This window comes from Scardinius erythrophthalmus, assembly GCF_964197995.2.
Source record: "Scardinius erythrophthalmus genome assembly, chromosome: 4".
Classification (NCBI taxonomy): domain Eukaryota; kingdom Metazoa; phylum Chordata; class Actinopteri; order Cypriniformes; family Leuciscidae; genus Scardinius; species Scardinius erythrophthalmus.
In genome coordinates, this window is record NC_138224.1 from 20,174,517 (window position 1) to 20,192,604 (window position 18,088).

Consider the following 18,088-nt stretch of genomic DNA (forward strand, 5'->3'; position numbering starts at 1 on the left):
CTTGTGTCCCTCTGCTGGAAAAAATATTATCGTTTTCTTCTGACATGATTCACTCTTTCTGTAACACTATATGCTGCACTCCCATTTTTTTTTTTCTAACTAAGGCTACTCAACCAGTTGTGTGTTTCCTCATGCCTGTTTCTTCCGCATTCTGCTCTCTGATGTATTTGGGACCCAAAGGGGTCTGTTCATGTCGGTCTGCTTAGTCCTCTTTTTAAACACTTCCCCTCTGTGTGTCGACTGATTTAGCGACTTCTGCCAGGACAAGAAGAAGATTGTGCATTTGAGTCTTTTCCGACAAACTAATGTTAAATATCACTCCGATCATTCTTACACCACTAAATCTTACCTTCTTGTTCTTTCACTAATAAACCTTACATTTTAAGTCATGCACTGGTGAATTTATTAAGAACCATTATCTTAATTTTGTCTTGCAGAAAAAAGAAGAGACCCACCCAGTGGGTCCCAAGTTGTTTACTAATCAATCAATCAATCATTTATTTATAGAGCACATTTAAAACACAACCAATGTTGACCAAAGTGCTTCACAAGCAATCAAAGAAACACAGTAGAACAAATAGAACAGATACAGCATGCATATATAATACAAAAAATAAGAACAAGCGAGCAGTAATAATATAGCTAAAATAGCTATATAGTGTTAAAAGCCATGGACAATAAATGAGTCTTTAGCTGAGTTTTAAAAATGTAAATAGACGGGGCATGCCTAATAAACATCGGAAGGCTATTCCAAAGCTTCGGGCCTGCGACAGCAAAAGATCGATCGCCACGTTTTTTTTTTGTTTTACTTTAGGGACTGTTAGGAGGCCATGGTCACTGGATCTCAGGTTTCTAGATGGTGTATAAGGAACCAAAAGTTCAGTTAAATATTGCGGTGCCAGATTATTCAAAGCTTTGTAAACAAATAATACAATTTTAAACTCAATCCTGTACTTGACTGGTAGCCAGTGAAGGGACATTAAAACAGGTGTTATATGGTCATACTTACGCTTCCCTGCAAGCAATCTAGCGGCTGCATTCTGAACTAGCTGTAGGCGGGAGATAGATGCCTGAGTACTGCCATAGTACAATGAATTGCAGTAATCAAGCCTACAGGTAATGAAAGCATGAATGGCTATTTCTAAATTATTTCTTGTAAGAATGGATTTTACTTTACTGAGTAGGCGGAGTTGGTAAATACATGACTTGACCACAGCAGAAATCTGTTTATCAAATTTTAAATTTGAATCAAATAAGAAGCCCAAATTCCTAACACACTTTGTGTTATAAGGGGTGACAGGGCCGAGGTCAAGGTCAAAATCGCAGTTTTCCTTGGGGCCGAACAGAATAAACTCAGTTTTGTTTTCATTTAAATGAAGAAAATTGAGGGAAAGCCATGCCTTAAGATCATTCAGGCAGTCTAACAGTGGCTGAAGAGAAGAATCATTATTGCATTGCAGGGGAAGGTAAAGTTGGGTGTCGTCAGCATATAAATGAAAGGAGACACCATATTTTTTAAAGATAGTGGCCAGAGGAAGTAAATATAGAGAGAATAACACCGGCCCAAGGATTGATCCCTGGGGGACACCACAATTAAGCGGTTTATTAGAGGATGAATATTGACCTAACTGAACCTGTAAATAGTAAAACATCTATCTGACAGATAAGAGCGAAACCACTGTAAGACAGAACGTCTCGGTTACATATGGTAACCCTCGTTCCCTGAGGGAGGGAACGGAGACGTACGTCGTGGTGAACGACGAATAGGAATCTCGCTAGAGAGGCCAATCTACTTCGAGTGAACTAAAACAAGCCAATGCACATTGGCGTGCAATCATTTGCATCAGCTGTGCAGCCTCGCAGCGCGGGTATTTAACGAGCAGCTGGTGTGATTGCACTTCAGTTTTTTTGCTGAGGAGCCAAGCCTGAAAAAGCTGGTTGCCCCGGCGGGTAGCGGCAGATGTGGTGACGGGACGTACGTCTCCGTTCCCTCCCTCAGGGAACGAGGGTTACCATATGTAACCGAGACGTTCCCTATCGTTCGGTCACTACGACGTACGTCGTGGTGAACGACGAATAGGAATCCCTACCAAAGTGCCACAGCTGCTGCACCCCATCCAGCGCCCTGGGCAAGCCTCTACACCTTCTTGCCTGGAAGGACGATAGGAGAGGGCTTACCCCAAGAGTATCCACACTGTTGTTCCAAGATAACCCCTACAGTGAGATATTGGATAACACTGGGAAAGCGTGCCCGAACTGAGGGAGGGGAACGCTGCGGGAACCACATTCTTAAGAAGAGTTATGTGGGAAACACATATGGACTAACCCAAGGGTTGTACTGCATATGAATAATGGGTGACTTAGCCCAAGGGAAAGACACGGGCTTCCGTTAGGAGCAGCCGTGGAAGATATACACATATGGGATCCCTGTAGGGTCACACATATGGGACCCAGCCTAGACCCGGTTCTCAAGGATTCAGCGGATAAAGGCCTGGCACCGGACGCTCCGCCACATCCGGGCCGAGGGTGTTTGGAGGACTCGACAGGTTTTGACTCTGGAGCAATAAGGGTGCACAGTAGGGTGCAGCAAGCCGACAGAGCCGGTACTCTCAGTGCTTCTACCCGTTTAGGGTGAGAACACGGGAGGACACAGGCTCTACACATAGGCTATAGTATCTAGCGAACGTGTTAGGTGTCGCCCAGCCCGCAGCTCTACAGATATCTGTTAGCGAGGAGCCACGTGCCAGCGCCCAGGAGGATGCAACGCCTCTCGTGGAGTGTGCATGCAACCTGAGCGGGCAGGGCACGCCTTGAGCTTCGTAAGCCAAGGCGATGGCATCCACTATCCAGTGGGCCATCCTCTGCTTGGAGACAGCCTTCCCCTTCTGCTGGCCTCCGTAACAGACAAAGAGCTGGTCTGAGGTCCTGACGCTTTGGGTTCTGTCCACGTACATACGCAGAGCGCGAACGGGACAGAGCAAAGCCAGGGCTGGGTCTGCCTCCTCCAGGGGCAGCGCTTGCAGGTTCACTACCTGATCTCTAAAGGGAGTGGTAGGAACCTTGGGCACATAGCTAGGCCGGGGTCTCAGTACAACATGGTTGTCACCCGGCCCGAACTCGTCGACCGAAAATGCTTGCAGGTCCCCTACCCTCTTGATCGAGGCCAGTGCAATCAGCAGCAAAGTCTTCAAGGAGAGAAGCTTTAAGTCTGCTGACTGCAAAGGCTCAAAGGGAGCATCCTGAAGTGCTCGGAGCACCAGGGAAAGGTCCCAAGAGGGTATGGAGGGGGGACGAGGAGGATTTAATCGTCTCGCCCCCCTAAGGAACCTGACGACCAGGTCGTGCTTTCCAACTGTTTTGCCATCTATGTGGTCATGATAGGCTGAAATAGCAGCATCATGTACTTTAAGAGTGGAGGGAGACAGCCTTCGCTCCAACCCTTGCTGCAAGAAGGAAAGCACTGACCCTATCGAACATCTTCGGGGGTCCTCTCTGCGGGAGGAACACCACTCGACGAACAGGTTCCACTTCAAGGCGTACGCACGTCTCGTAGACGGCGCTAGCGCAGAAGTGATGGTGTTAAGTACCTCTGGGGGTAAGTCACCTAGAACCTCCGCGTCCCGTCCAGGGACCAGACATGGAGTTTCCAGAGGTCCGGACGCGGGTGCCAAAGGGTGCCCCGTCTCTGAGTCAGAAGATCCTTCCTCAGAGGAATGGGCCAGGGAGGGACTGTCACGAGGAGCATGATCTCTGGGAACCAAGTCCGGGTGGGCCAATAGGGAGCCACCAGAAGGACCTGCTCCTCGTCCTCCCTGACTTTGCACAGTGTCTGTGCAAGTAGGCTCACTGGGGGAAATGCATATTTGCGGAGGCCCCGGGGCCAGCTGTGTGCCAGTGCATCCGTGCCGAGTGTTCCCTCGGTCAGGGAGTAAAACAACCGGCAGTGGGAGGTTTCTGAGGAGGCAAACAGGTCTACCTGAGCCTCTCCGAACACTCTCCAGATCAGCTGAACCACCTGGGGATGGAGTCGCCATTCTCCCGGGAGCACAGCTCGTGATAGCTCGTCGGCCACACGGTTGAGCACACCGGGGACATACATGGCTCGAAGCGACCTCAGATGCTTCTGACTCCAAAGGAGGAGATGGCGGGCGAGTTGCGACATGCGACGGGAGCGTAGACCACCTTGACGGTTGATGTACGCAACGGTCGCAGTGTTGTCCGTACGGACCAGCACGTCTCTGCCCTGTAGCGGCCTTTTCAGGCGGCTCAAAGCGAGATGTACTGCTAGCAACTCGAGGCAGTTGATGTGCCACTGCAGTTGGGGGCCCGTCCACACCCCTGACACTGCATGCCCGTTGTACGTGGCACCCCAGCCGGTGGCAGAGGCATCTGTGAAAACCACAGCATGCCTGGACACCTGTTCCAAGGGGACTCCAGCCCGGAGGAACGAGGGGTCTGACCACGGACTGAAGGTCTGGCGGCACGCCGGTGTGATTGCCACCCGGTGAGTGCCGTGATGCCACGCCCATCTCGGGACTCGGCCGTGAAGCCAGTGCTGAAGCGGTCTCATATGGAGCAGGCCGAGCGGAGTTACCGCTGCTGCCGCTGCCATATGCCCCAGGAGCCTCTGAAAGAATTTCAGTGGGACCGCCGTCCTGCCCTTGAACGTGTTCAAGCAGTTCAGCACCGACTGAGCGCGTTGCTCTGTGAGGCGCGCTGTCTGTGCGACCGAATCCAACTCCATACCGAGATAAGAGATCCTCTGCACAGGGGCGAGTTTGCTCTTCTCCCAGTTGACCTGAAGGCCCAGCTGGCTGAGGTGCCTGAGCACGAGGTCCCTGTGTTCGCATAACTGATCTCGAGAGTGTGCTAATATGAGCCAGTCGTCGAGATAGTTGAGAATGCGAACGCCCTGTTCTCTCAGGGGAACAAGGGCCCCCTCCGTGACTTTCGTGAAGACACGGGGGGACAGAGCCAGCCCGAAGGGTAGAACCTTGTACTGATATGCTCGACCCTCGAACGCAAAGCGCAGAAACGGCCTGTGTCGAGGAAGAATCGAGACATGAAAGTACGCGTCCTTCAGGTCGATCGCTGCAAACGAATCTTGGGGACGGATGCATTCGAAAATGCGTTTCTGCGTGAGCATTTTGAACGGTAGCCTGTGAAGGCTCCGATTCAAAACTCGCAGGTCCAAGATCGGTCGTAACCCACCACCTTTCTTGGGTACAATGAAGTAGGGACTGTAGTGCCCTGACCTCATATCGGCTGGAGGGACCGGCTCTATCGCGTCCTTCGCCAGTAGGACTGCGATCTCCGCGCGCAAGACATGGGCATCGGCTGCTCTCACTGTAGTGGAGTGGATGGCCCGAAACTTGGGGGGACGCCGGGCGAACTGAATCGCATAGCCGAGCCTGATGGTCCGAATGAGCCAGCGAGACGGACTGGGGAGCGCTAGCCAGGCTCGCAGAGACCGTACAAGCGGGACCAAAGGGACCGTAGGCATACCCGGAGTGGGGCAGCGAGGTGGAACACAGGGGCTCGGCTCGGGAGGCTCTCTCTGGAAGGCGGCCCGTAGCGGAGTCTGAGTGTGCTGCGCAACACTTACCTGGTTCCACGAGGCGGGAGGTGCAGGAGACGGCTTGGTTGCGTTCTCGAGCTGCACACTGCTGCCTGCTGGCGATAGAAGAGGTGGATGAGAGTGGTAAGGATTCTCTCCCCCCACTGCTCTCCGGGCCCTCTTCGGACCCAGAGACGGAAGAAACTGCTCTTTTATTGAAATTTTGGGTACCGCTGGTTTTGAGGCCAGCGGCGGAACAAAAAGAAAAGGAAAACAAGGATTTTCCACCCGGCCCTCTTCCGGGGGATGGAGCGATGCCGTCATCGTCTCCTGGAGAGCAGTCCCTGCCATCTCTGGGTCGCCCGTCCTAGGGCCGCTTGCCCTTGGCCTTGCCGCCCTTCTTGGTGGGGTCCTGGACGGGCGGGGCGGACCGCCTGCGACTGGCTCCACGGCGCCGTTTGGATGGAGGCTGCTGCTGCGGCGCGGGAGCAGGGGCAGACGCAGGAGGCCGCCCTCGGCGACGAGCAGACTGAGGAGCCGCAGACGGAGGGGTGGAAGCAGCAGCTGGCCGCCGCGGCAGGATGTGACGGATGGCCTCAGTCTGCTTTTGTACAGCCGAGAACTGCTGGGCGAAGTTCTCGACCGCGTCGCCGAAGAGGCCGGTCTGGGACACGGGGGAGTTCAGGAACCGGAGCTTATCGGTCTCCCGCATGTCCGCCAGACACAGCCAGAGATGGCGTTCCTGGACCACCATGGTGGACATCGCACGACCCACCGACCGCGCGGTCACCTTCGTCGCACGAAGCGCGAGGTCCGTCGCGATACGAAGTTCCTGAAGAACTTGGGGATCATGACCACCCTCGTGCAGGTTCTTCAGTGCCTTGGCCTGATGAACCTGCAGCAACGCCATGGCGTGCACGGCAGAGGCAGCTTCCCCACAGGCCTTGTAAGCCTTGCCGGTTAAATCCGACGAGTACTTACAGGCCCGTGAAGGGAGACACGGTTCTCCGCGCCAAGTGGAGTTAGGGCACAGTTGCATAGCAACGGCCCGTTCCACTGGCGGGATGCGCGTGTATCCCTTAGCTGCCCCGCCATCAAGGGTGGTGAGGGAGGAGGAGCCACCGGAACGGTTTCTGGCAGTAAAAGGTGCCGTCCACGTCCCCGTAAGCTCCTCATGCACTTCCGGGAAGAAAGGCACTGGGGTGGGTTGCTGAGAACCAGCGCGCGCCACCCCGAGATGCCAATCGTCCAACCTCGAGGGTTCGGGACACGGTGGAGGATTCCACACGAGCCCGACCCCGTTGGCGGCCCGGGAAAGCATGGCCATCATCTCCGGGTCCGTCTCAGGCACCGTTGACACCCCCGAAGGAGGCAACGGCGCCGAGTCGTCATCCGCAGAGAAGTCTGACCCACCCTCCGATGCAGCGATCGACATCTGATCCTCACAGGGAGCCCCAAAGGAGACAACCGGTACACACCGCGAGGATGGTCCAGCTCTCTCCAAAGGGGGCTCAACTGGCTGCGGAGCATGAGAGGGGTGAGGGCTCCTAGGGGGTTGGTTCCCCGAAGGAGCCGCGCTCACCGTGATCCTCAGGTCACCCATGTCGCTGCCCGAAGCCATCCTCTGAGGAGGATTGGATCGAGGCAGCGGCACGGGGACTCCGCCCCTTTGCAGGAACGTGAGTCTCGACCGCAGCTCCGCGATGGTCATCTTCCCACAATGGGTACATGACTCATCCACAAGCGCTGCCTCAGCGTGTTCAATGCCCAGACACACGAGGCAGCGCTTGTGACCATCCTGTGAGCCCAGGTAACGACCGCATCCAGAAACACACAGATAGAAAGTCATTTTTTTCTCTTTTGAAAAAGACGCTCTCTATCTGTGTAAGCTCTTTTAGGGACTGCTCTCACTGGTGCTGAAACACGCAGGGGAACAGTCACTGCGAACACAGACAGGAATGTGCACCTGTCTGTGCGCTGTCACTCTCTCTCTCGCAGGCAGGTCTTACCAGCTGTAAAAACAGCTTTTGAGCGCTCTGCTGGCGCACCTTACCAGCTGTTATAACAGCCCTTTTTTTTTTTTTTGCTCAATACCACAAAACAAAAAAGGACAGAAAGAGAAGAGAGAAGAGAGAAAAAGACTGCTCGCGCTGCCGTGCTGTAACGCCCGCACCGGGAAGGAGAGGTCCAGAAAGGCTCGTTGATTAGTAAATCACTCTCTGTAAGACGCATCGAAGTGCTTGGCTCCGAAGCAAAAGACTGAAGTGCAATCACACCAGCTGCTCGTTAAATACCCGCGCTGCGAGGCTGCACAGCTGATGCAAATGATTGCACGCCAATGTGCATTGGCTTGTTTTAGTTCACTCGAAGTAGATTGGCCTCTCTAGCGAGATTCCTATTCGTCGCTCACCACGACGTACGTCGTAGTGACCGAACGATAGGGAACCCCGAAGTCCTACACAAGACTCCAAGCATGACAGAATAATGCTGTGGTCTACTAAGTCAAAAGCGGCACTTAGATCCAAGAGGATCAGAGCCAATGGTTTGCCAGAATCTGTGATAAAATATATGTCATTAAGAACTCTTAAAAGAGCAGACTCAGTGCTATATGTAAAGCTTTAAAACCAGATTGATAAACTTCATTGATTGAATTATTTAACAGGAAAGTTTGTAATTGTACCAAAACTGCTTTCTCCATAATCTTTGAAATAAAAGGGAGATTTGAAATGGGTCGAAAACTGGAGAGAGATGATTTTTAATATAAGGAGTTATCACAGCCTGTTTGAGGCAAGCAGGAACAGTGCCCGTATGTAAGCACTTGTTAATGACTGACAGCAGATTTGAACCCATAGCACCCACATTTTGTTTTAGGAAATGTGATGGAACAATATCATGTAGGCATGATGTAGGCTTAAGACGATCCACAATTTCCTTACAGGCCTGAAAGCTGAGTGGCTCAAACACAGACCATGTGACGGAATATAATGGAATCTCTGGCAAAACATGTCCTGACTGAGACATCTTAGATCTAATAGCCAATACCTTATTAGTGAAAAAGCTTGCAAAACTTTCACAGAGCGAGACAGAAGGCTCAGGAAAAAGATTAACAGGTGGATTTAACACAGAGTCAATAGTGGAAAAAAGCACACGCGGGTTATTTCTATTAAGCATAATTAAATCAGAGAAATATTTACTCTTAGCAGCTTTAGCTGCCCTCTGAAATGAGGAAAGACAGTTTCTCATAATTTCGTATGAAACATGCAATTTGTCTTTTTTCCATCTGCGCTCGGGTTGCCGGCAAGCCTGCCTAAGAGAGCGCACTGAGTCATTAAACCATGGAATTGGCACAGATTTACGAAATTTAAGCTTTAGAGGTGCAATACTGTTCAGAATAGAAGCACAGGTGGAATTAAAATAACTGAGATGTTCATCCGCATCCAGGTTATGTAGAGTAGATTCAGTTTTAAAAGAAGAATTTTTTAACAATTTATTAATAATTTATGAATGCATAGTCATGTTTTGTAAATGATTAGATAATCATTTACTAATCACTTGTAAATTACTTGTAACAGAATTTACAAAACATTCATAAAATGTCAGTATAACACTTGCTAATCATTTATGAATGTAAACAATTAGTTCATCATTAACTAACCACTTATATATGACTTACAGCTGAATGTTATTATAAAGTGTTACCAAAATGGGATTCAAATTTTTTTTTTGATTGCATCAGTGAATGCATAATTTAAAAATGTATTCAATTTTGACTGTTCCAGGACCATCAGGACTTTCAGAACCAACACTTCTAATGGCAACGGTGGACACGAAAAACCCAGAGAACAACAATAAGAAGAAAATATCCAAAGCTGATATCGGCACCCCTTACAATTTTCAGTGAGTTCACTTTTATGTTCAAACCCACATGGAATTGGTACTAAGATGCGTTTGGTCGATCGGATCACAAGTAGACGAGGGAGACACATACTGTTTACACCTGCCATTTTAATCCGTCTCTTTTGTCCACTTTCAACCATTTCTGTTCTGTCCTGATTACTTTGAGGGGAGGGTAAATGTATGTTTTTCTTTAGATCTTATGATCTAATTGTCAATAAGCTCACACAATTGACATACAGTACAATCGTGAAAGGAGATGATGGAAAAACACGGAGAGCAGCAGCTTTCGTTTATAGCCACAAGACCATGCAGAACGCTGTGGGTGTGTTATAAATCAGGAATGGCGAGAGAACATTGTGCTTTGTACGTTTTCGTCTTCAAACCAAACTTGGGTCTTCAGTCGACAAAGTTTAAATCCTGTCTGGCTTGCGTGCTTCCCATAATGTTTACGCAAGTCGGTAGGCGGAGAGTAGGTGGTCTTTTCTGGCTGTTCAAACACATTCGACCACATAAGGGTTTACACTACAAACGCAATCCGGTCAAGTGCATTTTCAACAACCTCTGGAATTTCTCGAAAGTGGACAGGCTCAAAACATTTAAGACCTCATTTACACCTGTATTTAGCGTTGTGCACTTATTATCCGATCAACCAAAACCCATCTTAATACCAGGTACTATATTGTAATTCTATGTTGTGATAGGAAGTGCAATCAGATGGACACTTGTTTTTATCCCAGACGTAATAATCTGGCGGCTGTATTCCAGGAATCATGTTAAAGATGAGTGAAATATATATATATAATTTTTTTTATTTTTTTTCAGGCACGTTGGCCATATAGGATGGGATCCCAACCCAGGCTTTGATGTAAGTATTTCCGCCACTGCATGTTTGCATGTTAGCATTTATTGCGAAACACATAAAGTCGAGATGTTCGATGTTGCATGCATGTCATCTTAAGATGCAGTTGTTTACACGATTTCATCATAGTCAGGAGGTCATGAAGGGATGTGATTCAAGTCATCTCTTAAACAAAGTGATTGCAGGGGGTATATCTTCATAATCTATAGCAATCCTTCACCCAAAAATCAAGGATCATATTTCACTCATTGAGCTGGCAGTGTGTATTAGATCTGTGTGCTCTAGTTTTTAATTTGAACTCCCATGAATGAGAGATTACATAAAGGGCATTTATTCTGGGTTATGGTGGGATTGTGCTGGTAAACTATCTGCAGGAGTGCTGGGAAGTTTTTCATTATCAGAGGAAATAATTATTAACTTTAAGCAGCACATTCGTCTGTTTCTGTGGTTGAAGAATTTACTGAAATATTGTGGCCACCCAAAATACGTTTTCTATATGAATATATTAAAAACGTCAATTTATTCCTGTGATCAACGCTGAATTTTCAGCAGCATTACTCCAGCATTACCAGTCTAACATTACCCAAGTCACATGATCCTTCAGAAATCATTCTAATATCCTGATTTGCTGCTCAAGAAGCGGAAGTTAATTCAGATTTTATTTAGATTTTATTTGTATTTTGATTCTTTCCAGTCATTTGTTGATGGTTCACTTCTTGTCTTTTCTCAGACGAATAACCTGGACCCAGAGCTAAAGCAGTTGTTTGACATGTGTGGCATTTCTGAGGACCAGCTCAAAGACAAAGAGATATCTATGGTCATTTATGACTTCATTGAGAAGAAAGGAGGAGTAGAGGCTGTAAAAAAGGAACTTCGACAAGGTGAGTCCAATAGTTTGGGTGCCGCTACCAGGTTGTGATATTAGAACTAATCTAAGCAAGAAAGATTGTATGTTGTACTACAATAGAGTAATATTTAAATAATTTGTCCTTCAGGACCCCCAGGGTGGTATAGTAGGTAACTTTCCCCTTTTGCATAAGTCTGCAGTGATAAAAACAAAACCATTTTTTTGCAGTGACCCAATCAGAAGGCTCGCATTCAAACTATTGTTACTACAAGATTTCTGTGGGCTGATGATGTGTGAATATCTAGGAAATACTTGTAGTGCCTCTAGTAAGAATTTGGAGTTGGAGTCAAGACCTTAAAGGGATAGTTCACTTTGAAATTAAACTTTGGTATGTTTTAGCTTCCCTCAAGGGCATCCAAGATGTAGGTGTCTTTTTTTCCGCAGTAGTTTCAATTTTGATATTTTTAGGTCAAACCGTTCTTGTCTGTCAGTCATATAATGCAGTCCAAATTAAAACAATTCCACATCGTCCACATGGACTCTGTGCTTGCTCTTTGAGACAGTGACCGTATACCTGCATTATATGACTGACAGACAAGAACGGTTTGGCCTAAAAATATCAAAAATGAAACTACTGCGGAAAAAAAGACATCTACATCTTGGATGCCCTTGAGGTAAGCTAAAACATACCAAAATTTTATTTCAAAGTGAACTATCTCTTTAAGTCACACCAAAACTAGACCTTCCCAGATTCAAGAACCCTGGAGTGACATTTATTTCTACGTTGGGTTTGACTTTAAAGTGCATTAGCAAGTCGTTGGACAAGGATATTGGATACTATTTGTTTAACATATGGTTCGGGTGGGGAATACGAGCAAAATATTACATCAATGTATTGATGAAATTTTTGTGGGGGTAATTAAGGTTTTTATGCGTTCACTACTGTTTAAATGAGTCAGAATTAGAGATGACAACACGTGATGTCATATTTGGAGCTGTTCACGTCCTGACTGTGTCACGGCGCAGGCAAACAGACGAAGACGAAGAATAGTTCCAACAAAATATTTAATGATAATAAGCAGGCAAACTGGCAGAGCAACACACACTAAATGTTAGAGTGATTGGAAATTGAAAGACTATAAAGGAAGAACTTAAGTAATGACTCAAACAAGATAATTAATGACGTGCACCTTAACAGAATGAACTAATAACAGTAACCATAGAAACAAAGGAGTGGCGGGAAAATCAATCAAATAAACACATAAGATGAATGAAAGTTGTTAGTTGTTTACTAATGAATTACATGAATGTTAATTCTGTCTAGACTAAACTTTACATCGGACTGACAAAGTTTACCAGTTAAAATGTGTTTACCGTATGTGTACTTTATTTTCTGTGTTTATTTTACTGAAAGAAAATAACTAGTGTTTTTTAGGACCATAATGATTTTTTATTGTGGCATTATTATTATGACAGCTAGCCCCCAAATTATAATTACTTATAATCGATTATAAATATAAAATAAATAGAATGCTGACAAGGAGCTATAATCTATCATCTCTGAACACCTGGGGCCTCATTTATAACCGTTGCGTACGCACAAACAGGCCCTGAAAGAGGCGTACGCCACTTCCGACGCATAAGTTGTGATTTATAAAAACAAACTTGACGGGACAATTTGCGCACCTGCACGCAAACTCTGACCCATGCGTACGAACGTTTTGGAGATGGAGCAGTTTGGCGACACCGATGGTGAGCTGGAGTTAAGTGTCTTTTTGGTCACTTTTAGACAGAAAATCTAAAGAAAATTAAACATATACAGAAAGATAATACAAATATACTTTCACTCACCAAGCCTATCACTTGAAGCAAATATCCATCCCATCTTAAATGTCCGCGCCAGCGAGCGCGTTGGGCCGTTTAGTGAAACTGACGCAAATATGTTTTACTTCTGATATAAACATTTAGATTAAATATGCCATTCAAATTAATGGAGTTAAACACTTAAACATGAAATCATTACTGAGAAGTTACAACATTTTTTATATTCAAATTCAATCAATAGAAATATTTGTTGCGGATGCGGTGTTTTTGAACACTTTTCCTGTGGCGTGCTGTGTTTAAATGTTTTAACCACAAAGATAACTGCTTATCATGATAATACCAGACTGTCTGAGAAAATAGTTTCGTGCAAATAATGCCCAAGGCCTATCTGCTTCAATTAAAAATACAATTCGGCCAGTGGGAAAGAGTGAGAAAAACTTTCTCTGAAATGTATTTTATACACTATTTGATTTATGTATTCAAAAACAAGGCAAGGATAGGCAACTACATAATTTTTATTAATGTAATGTGTCTTACCTTTAAACGTTATCACGTGGATGAATAATCATATGCAAATGATATGCAGATGAGGATCTGCATAGTAAAACGTCTCGGTTACTGATGTAACCCTCGTTCCCTGAAGGAGGGACCGGGAGACGTAACGTCGACGTGAGCGACTGAAAGGGAACTAGGCGTTGTAAGCTCCATATATGGTTATTTCGGGGAGGAGACGCATGTGCGCACAATCTTCCGCTGACTGGGATTTACAAAGTGAATTCTGTGCAGGTTCTGGCGTACGAACGGTTTTATAAGTCTCAATATTTTTTTGCGTACGCCTTTTTTGGCTTTCGGGCGCACGTACACTTTTAGGAAGGTTCCTACGCACAGTTTTATAAATGAGACCCCTGGTGCTGTTAAATGCAGCTATATACTATTGGGGGCTCTGGCAGCTATCTATACAGTTGGGCAAACAAATCTATTCACCGGAAACACTAACTACAGACTAGTTTAGCCAACGTTACGTATTCAGATGGTAGAGCATAAGTAGAGAGAATAATTCAGTACACTTGTCACTGAGTTTATGTTAAATTAGTTATCTTACCCAGTATATGGGAAGCGGGAAAATGAAGTGGGCGTGGCCATCCTGCCACTTCAAACAATAGTGACTAATAGAAATTGCTTTTCATCCTGGTGGGTACAGACCATCCACTGAGAAACAGCTTCACTCGCAAGCAAAACTTTTCAACTCGCAAGCCAAAGATTTAGACCTGCAAAAAAGAGAGCAAAATTTGTGGGTTTGTGATGAAAAGTGTTTGAAGAGCACAAAGAAAAATAAAGATTTTCAAAGATGTACATGCACTAAAAAATTTACATGCACTGTTATCAACGTATTTATTCCTGAGCCTTAAGAAGACTTTTTTCCCCTATATTTTTTTTTATCTCAGAAGATTTGGTGTTGATAGAGGAGGCAGCATCTTCAAGGAAAAACCTTAGACCTTCCAATGATGCAACATCATCCAGTGTTAAACATCACCCTCAGGAGGTACACAAGCAAAAGCTAAATTGAATATTGTCAATTATCAATTACTTTTACAAAATTGTCCCTGCAAATATTTTTTGTTTTTGATTTTTAGGTACTTGAGGCCCAGTGCACAATATGCACAGTAACATTTCCAGTGTCAGAATTAGAATTGCATGCCAGCTTTTGTGGAGAAAGGTAATGGTAATAGTGACTTGCATTAAAGCTTAAAAACAGCTACAATTATTGTTCTCTGAAGCCATATGATCATTGTAAGATGAACAGGCCGACATTAAACTGTATACAGTTACCAAATTAAATGTGGCAGTGCCAAAAACACAATCTTCATAAAAAATAAACATAAAAGTTGTTTCTCTGGGTCTTGAATGGCATGAGGTTGAGTGTTCCCATTCAGTCAGTTCACTCGGTACAACACATGACTATAGGATATTGCGCTCTTGCACCATCTGCTGAAGAAACCTTTATTCGTGCCTCATTAACCATGTTCTTCAGCTCTTCACCGTGCTGCTAGAACACCATCATGCCACAGTTTTCCATAAGAAGAAAATCATGCCACAAGAAGAAAAATCAACGGAAGTGATTCTTGTCGAAACTAAGGCAGAAAAGAGAAAACTTTTAGCACAAGTTTAGCTTTGCTAACAAATGACTAATAAGCTTTTCTCAAACTAAATGTTCCAACACGCCACCTTCACAAGAAAACCCACGGTGGGGACTCTTGCTGAAGGAAAAGGCATAAAAGAAAAGTTTTTAGCTTGAGTTTAGCACAAATAAACAAATGGATAATAAACTTTTTCATGAAACATATCTGAACATATGTTCTCGCCCCAGTCCTATGGAATGTGGGTGTTTAAGGTATACTCATGAGCACTGTCCAGTGTATTTGGAATTGTCCTGTGGTTTCTTTCGTGCTCCCCTCTGTTTCAGTGGAGTAATTGCAACTTTTGTGTCTGAGAGGGCTTCCCCAGTACTGAGAGAGAAAATCTGTGTTCTCCTCAGCAAAGTGCCTTTACTTCCACCCTATCTTAGATTTGCGACGGTTAAACAAACAGCAAACTGTTCCTGGCTGCAGACAGCAGGGAACAAGCAGTGCCACAAACATTTGCACTTGTTTTCCATTTGCAAGCTCTGGAATTCCTGATAAATCTCAAAAGGGGCTGTTATATCTCGGTCTCGAGATAGATTCCGAGCAGAGCCGACAGAGGACTTTCACAACTGTCTGCCTAAGTTAGGCTGTGGAGGCGCTGGGCACTCAGTAGTGCATGCCATGCGACATTTAAGCATTTGTCAATAATGCCGTTGTGCGTTCAGCCCTAGATCCCATGGGAAACCTGAATCTGTTGACAGAAATTATATCCCTGGGCAGGGTTATGTCATGTGTAGTAGTGACAACAAATGTGTCAGAGAAACTCTGTAAGGGCCTGCTCACATATCGCGTCTTTTGCGCGCGCAAGTTCGTTATTTCAAATGTAGCCGCGCGGTATGCGCGCTCATAATGGAAGCGACGCGGTCGGGGTGCGACGCGCTCGTTTTTTCCAAGCGCGTCCGCGCCGCATTGAGATAAAAACATCTCAACTTTTCAGAATGCCGCAAGCGCACCGCAGGTCACGTGACAAGAACCAAGCTTAGCAACGACAGACGCCTCCGGAGCGCAACCACCCGAGCGCTTTGGAAAAAGGAGAACGCGGCGTGACTAGCGTTTTCGACGCGTTTTTATGCGCGATATGTGAGCGCCGCCTAAGAAGAGAGTGGTCGACTGCGCCGTAAAAGAGTCACATAATTTTTTTGAAGTAGTTCTCCTGGTGCTGAAACACTTGGCCCAGCAGAGCAAACGTGTTAGTGAAAATGAAAAATACGACAGTGGTGTGGTAAATAAGCAGACAAGGGGTACTCCCTCTCTTTCTCCGCTGCAATTGGCATGGACGCTTTTGATACGGGGCAGACCTGTGGACCTGGTGTGGCGTTTGCAGTCTTGAGAAGTGGCGCAGGCCAATGTGGTTCTTTTTGCGTCTGCAGAAAACACGTGTCCCCCTCTGTTTTCTTGATTATGGACAGGAATGCCCCACTGTGGGTGGATGCTCTGTCGCATGTATAGCCTAGGAGTCTGCTGGACGCAGAATGGTCTTTCACTGATTTTGGTGGAGTCTTGCTGGCCTGCGAAGTCATGGTGCGCGAGCATCATGACGTTGCTGTTAAGGACACTGTCTTTCCCTATGCAGGGACCTGCTGTATATGTCTAAAGTCATGTCAGGAGTGTGCTCTCATTCGAGCTGCATGTCCTGTAAAATCTCTGACTCAGAGGAAGACAGGAGACTTGCTTTGTGCCCTGTGTGATTTGTATGCAGGTACATTGGGCAGATTCGGGTTATGTGCTCGTCTGACCAGCTTTTTGCCATGTTTTTCAACTCGGCCTGTGAGAAGCAGAGCTATCTAAACCACATCTTTCGCATTGGATTGTAGAGAGCTATATCTATAGTATATAAGGAGTTGGTTCTGCCTGGAGGGGTGTGTGTGCACTCTACGAAGGCATGGAAATGTCATGGGCACGGTTTAAGATTTTCATGCGGATGCCAGTTGGGTGTCACTCTGCACGTTTGTCCCGTTCACCAGCTAGATGACACTGCAGCGACGTTTGCTCAGTCCGTGCTCACCGCAGGGGTTTTTATAACCAGGGGCCGTCACTCCCTTGATAAAGAGGTGTGTTGCGGTGCTGGTCCCTTACGTTTAGTTGAGCAACTTTTCAGGGCGTGAATATATGTCCCATATAGTCATGTGTTGTGCCGAATGAACAGACTGAATGAGTTATGCATATAACTTCTGTTTTCAAGGAGGTAAACAAGGTATAACACCTCTGAGCCCGGCACAGTTGGAGGCTCGGTGAAGAGCTGGACTGAACAAGGGGAATGACGTGGTGGCCCCGTCAACGTCGTCATACGTCATTAGCCTTTCAGGCATGAATAAAGGTGTCTTCAGCAGATGGCGCTAGAGCACGATATCGCATAGTCATGTGTTGTACCTCGTTTCCCTCCTTCTGAGAACAGTAGTTATATGCATAACTTAACGATCAATTTTGGGTTTAACATTTATTTAATATTTGTTTATACTATTGCTGAAGTGTTTCAGTAAACAACTGTATATACATGAATTAATATCTTTTTGCTTTGTTTTTTAACATTAGTCCAAATGGAGTTCCAGTATTCCAAAATGGAGTTCCAGATAATATCTCATGGTAACCTGACTATGTTCATTGCTTTGGTTCAGAACAGTACATTGCAAAGGTCATAAAAATATCTTCTTTTTTTTTACAGTGAGGAGGATGTGATTCGCCATGCAGAAGCACAAATAAACACCACAAATACATTTGAAATCTGTGTGTCACGAGACAACATGGTTGAGAGAGGTCTGAAGCTGTGGAAACGTCAAAAAACAGGAAACCCTGTCAATCCCTTGAAAATCACCTTCCTGGGAGAGCCAGGAGTTGACACAGGGGCACTGAGGAAAGAATTTCTGTCCAGTGTGTAGTTTGATTTAATCGTGCATTCAGTAGACATGTAGAAATGTTTAAAC

At 46.0% G+C, this 18,088-nt stretch overlaps 1 protein-coding gene across 1 annotated transcript in view; it reads left to right on the forward strand.

Moving 5' to 3' along the window:
* Positions 1-18,088, forward strand: part of LOC308689262 (uncharacterized protein) — a gene marked incomplete at its 5' end in the record, with an annotated part of 41,067 nt that overhangs the window by 16,020 nt on the left and 6,959 nt on the right. The window contains 7 exons of the mRNA XM_081362916.1: positions 9,337-9,454; positions 10,277-10,319; positions 11,044-11,194; positions 14,430-14,527; positions 14,619-14,701; positions 17,700-17,750; positions 17,830-18,035. Of these exons, the coding sequence (XP_081219042.1) occupies positions 9,337-9,454; positions 10,277-10,319; positions 11,044-11,194; positions 14,430-14,527; positions 14,619-14,701; positions 17,700-17,750; positions 17,830-18,035 (750 nt within the window). The remainder of the gene's footprint in view (positions 1-9,336; positions 9,455-10,276; positions 10,320-11,043; positions 11,195-14,429; positions 14,528-14,618; positions 14,702-17,699; positions 17,751-17,829; positions 18,036-18,088) is intronic.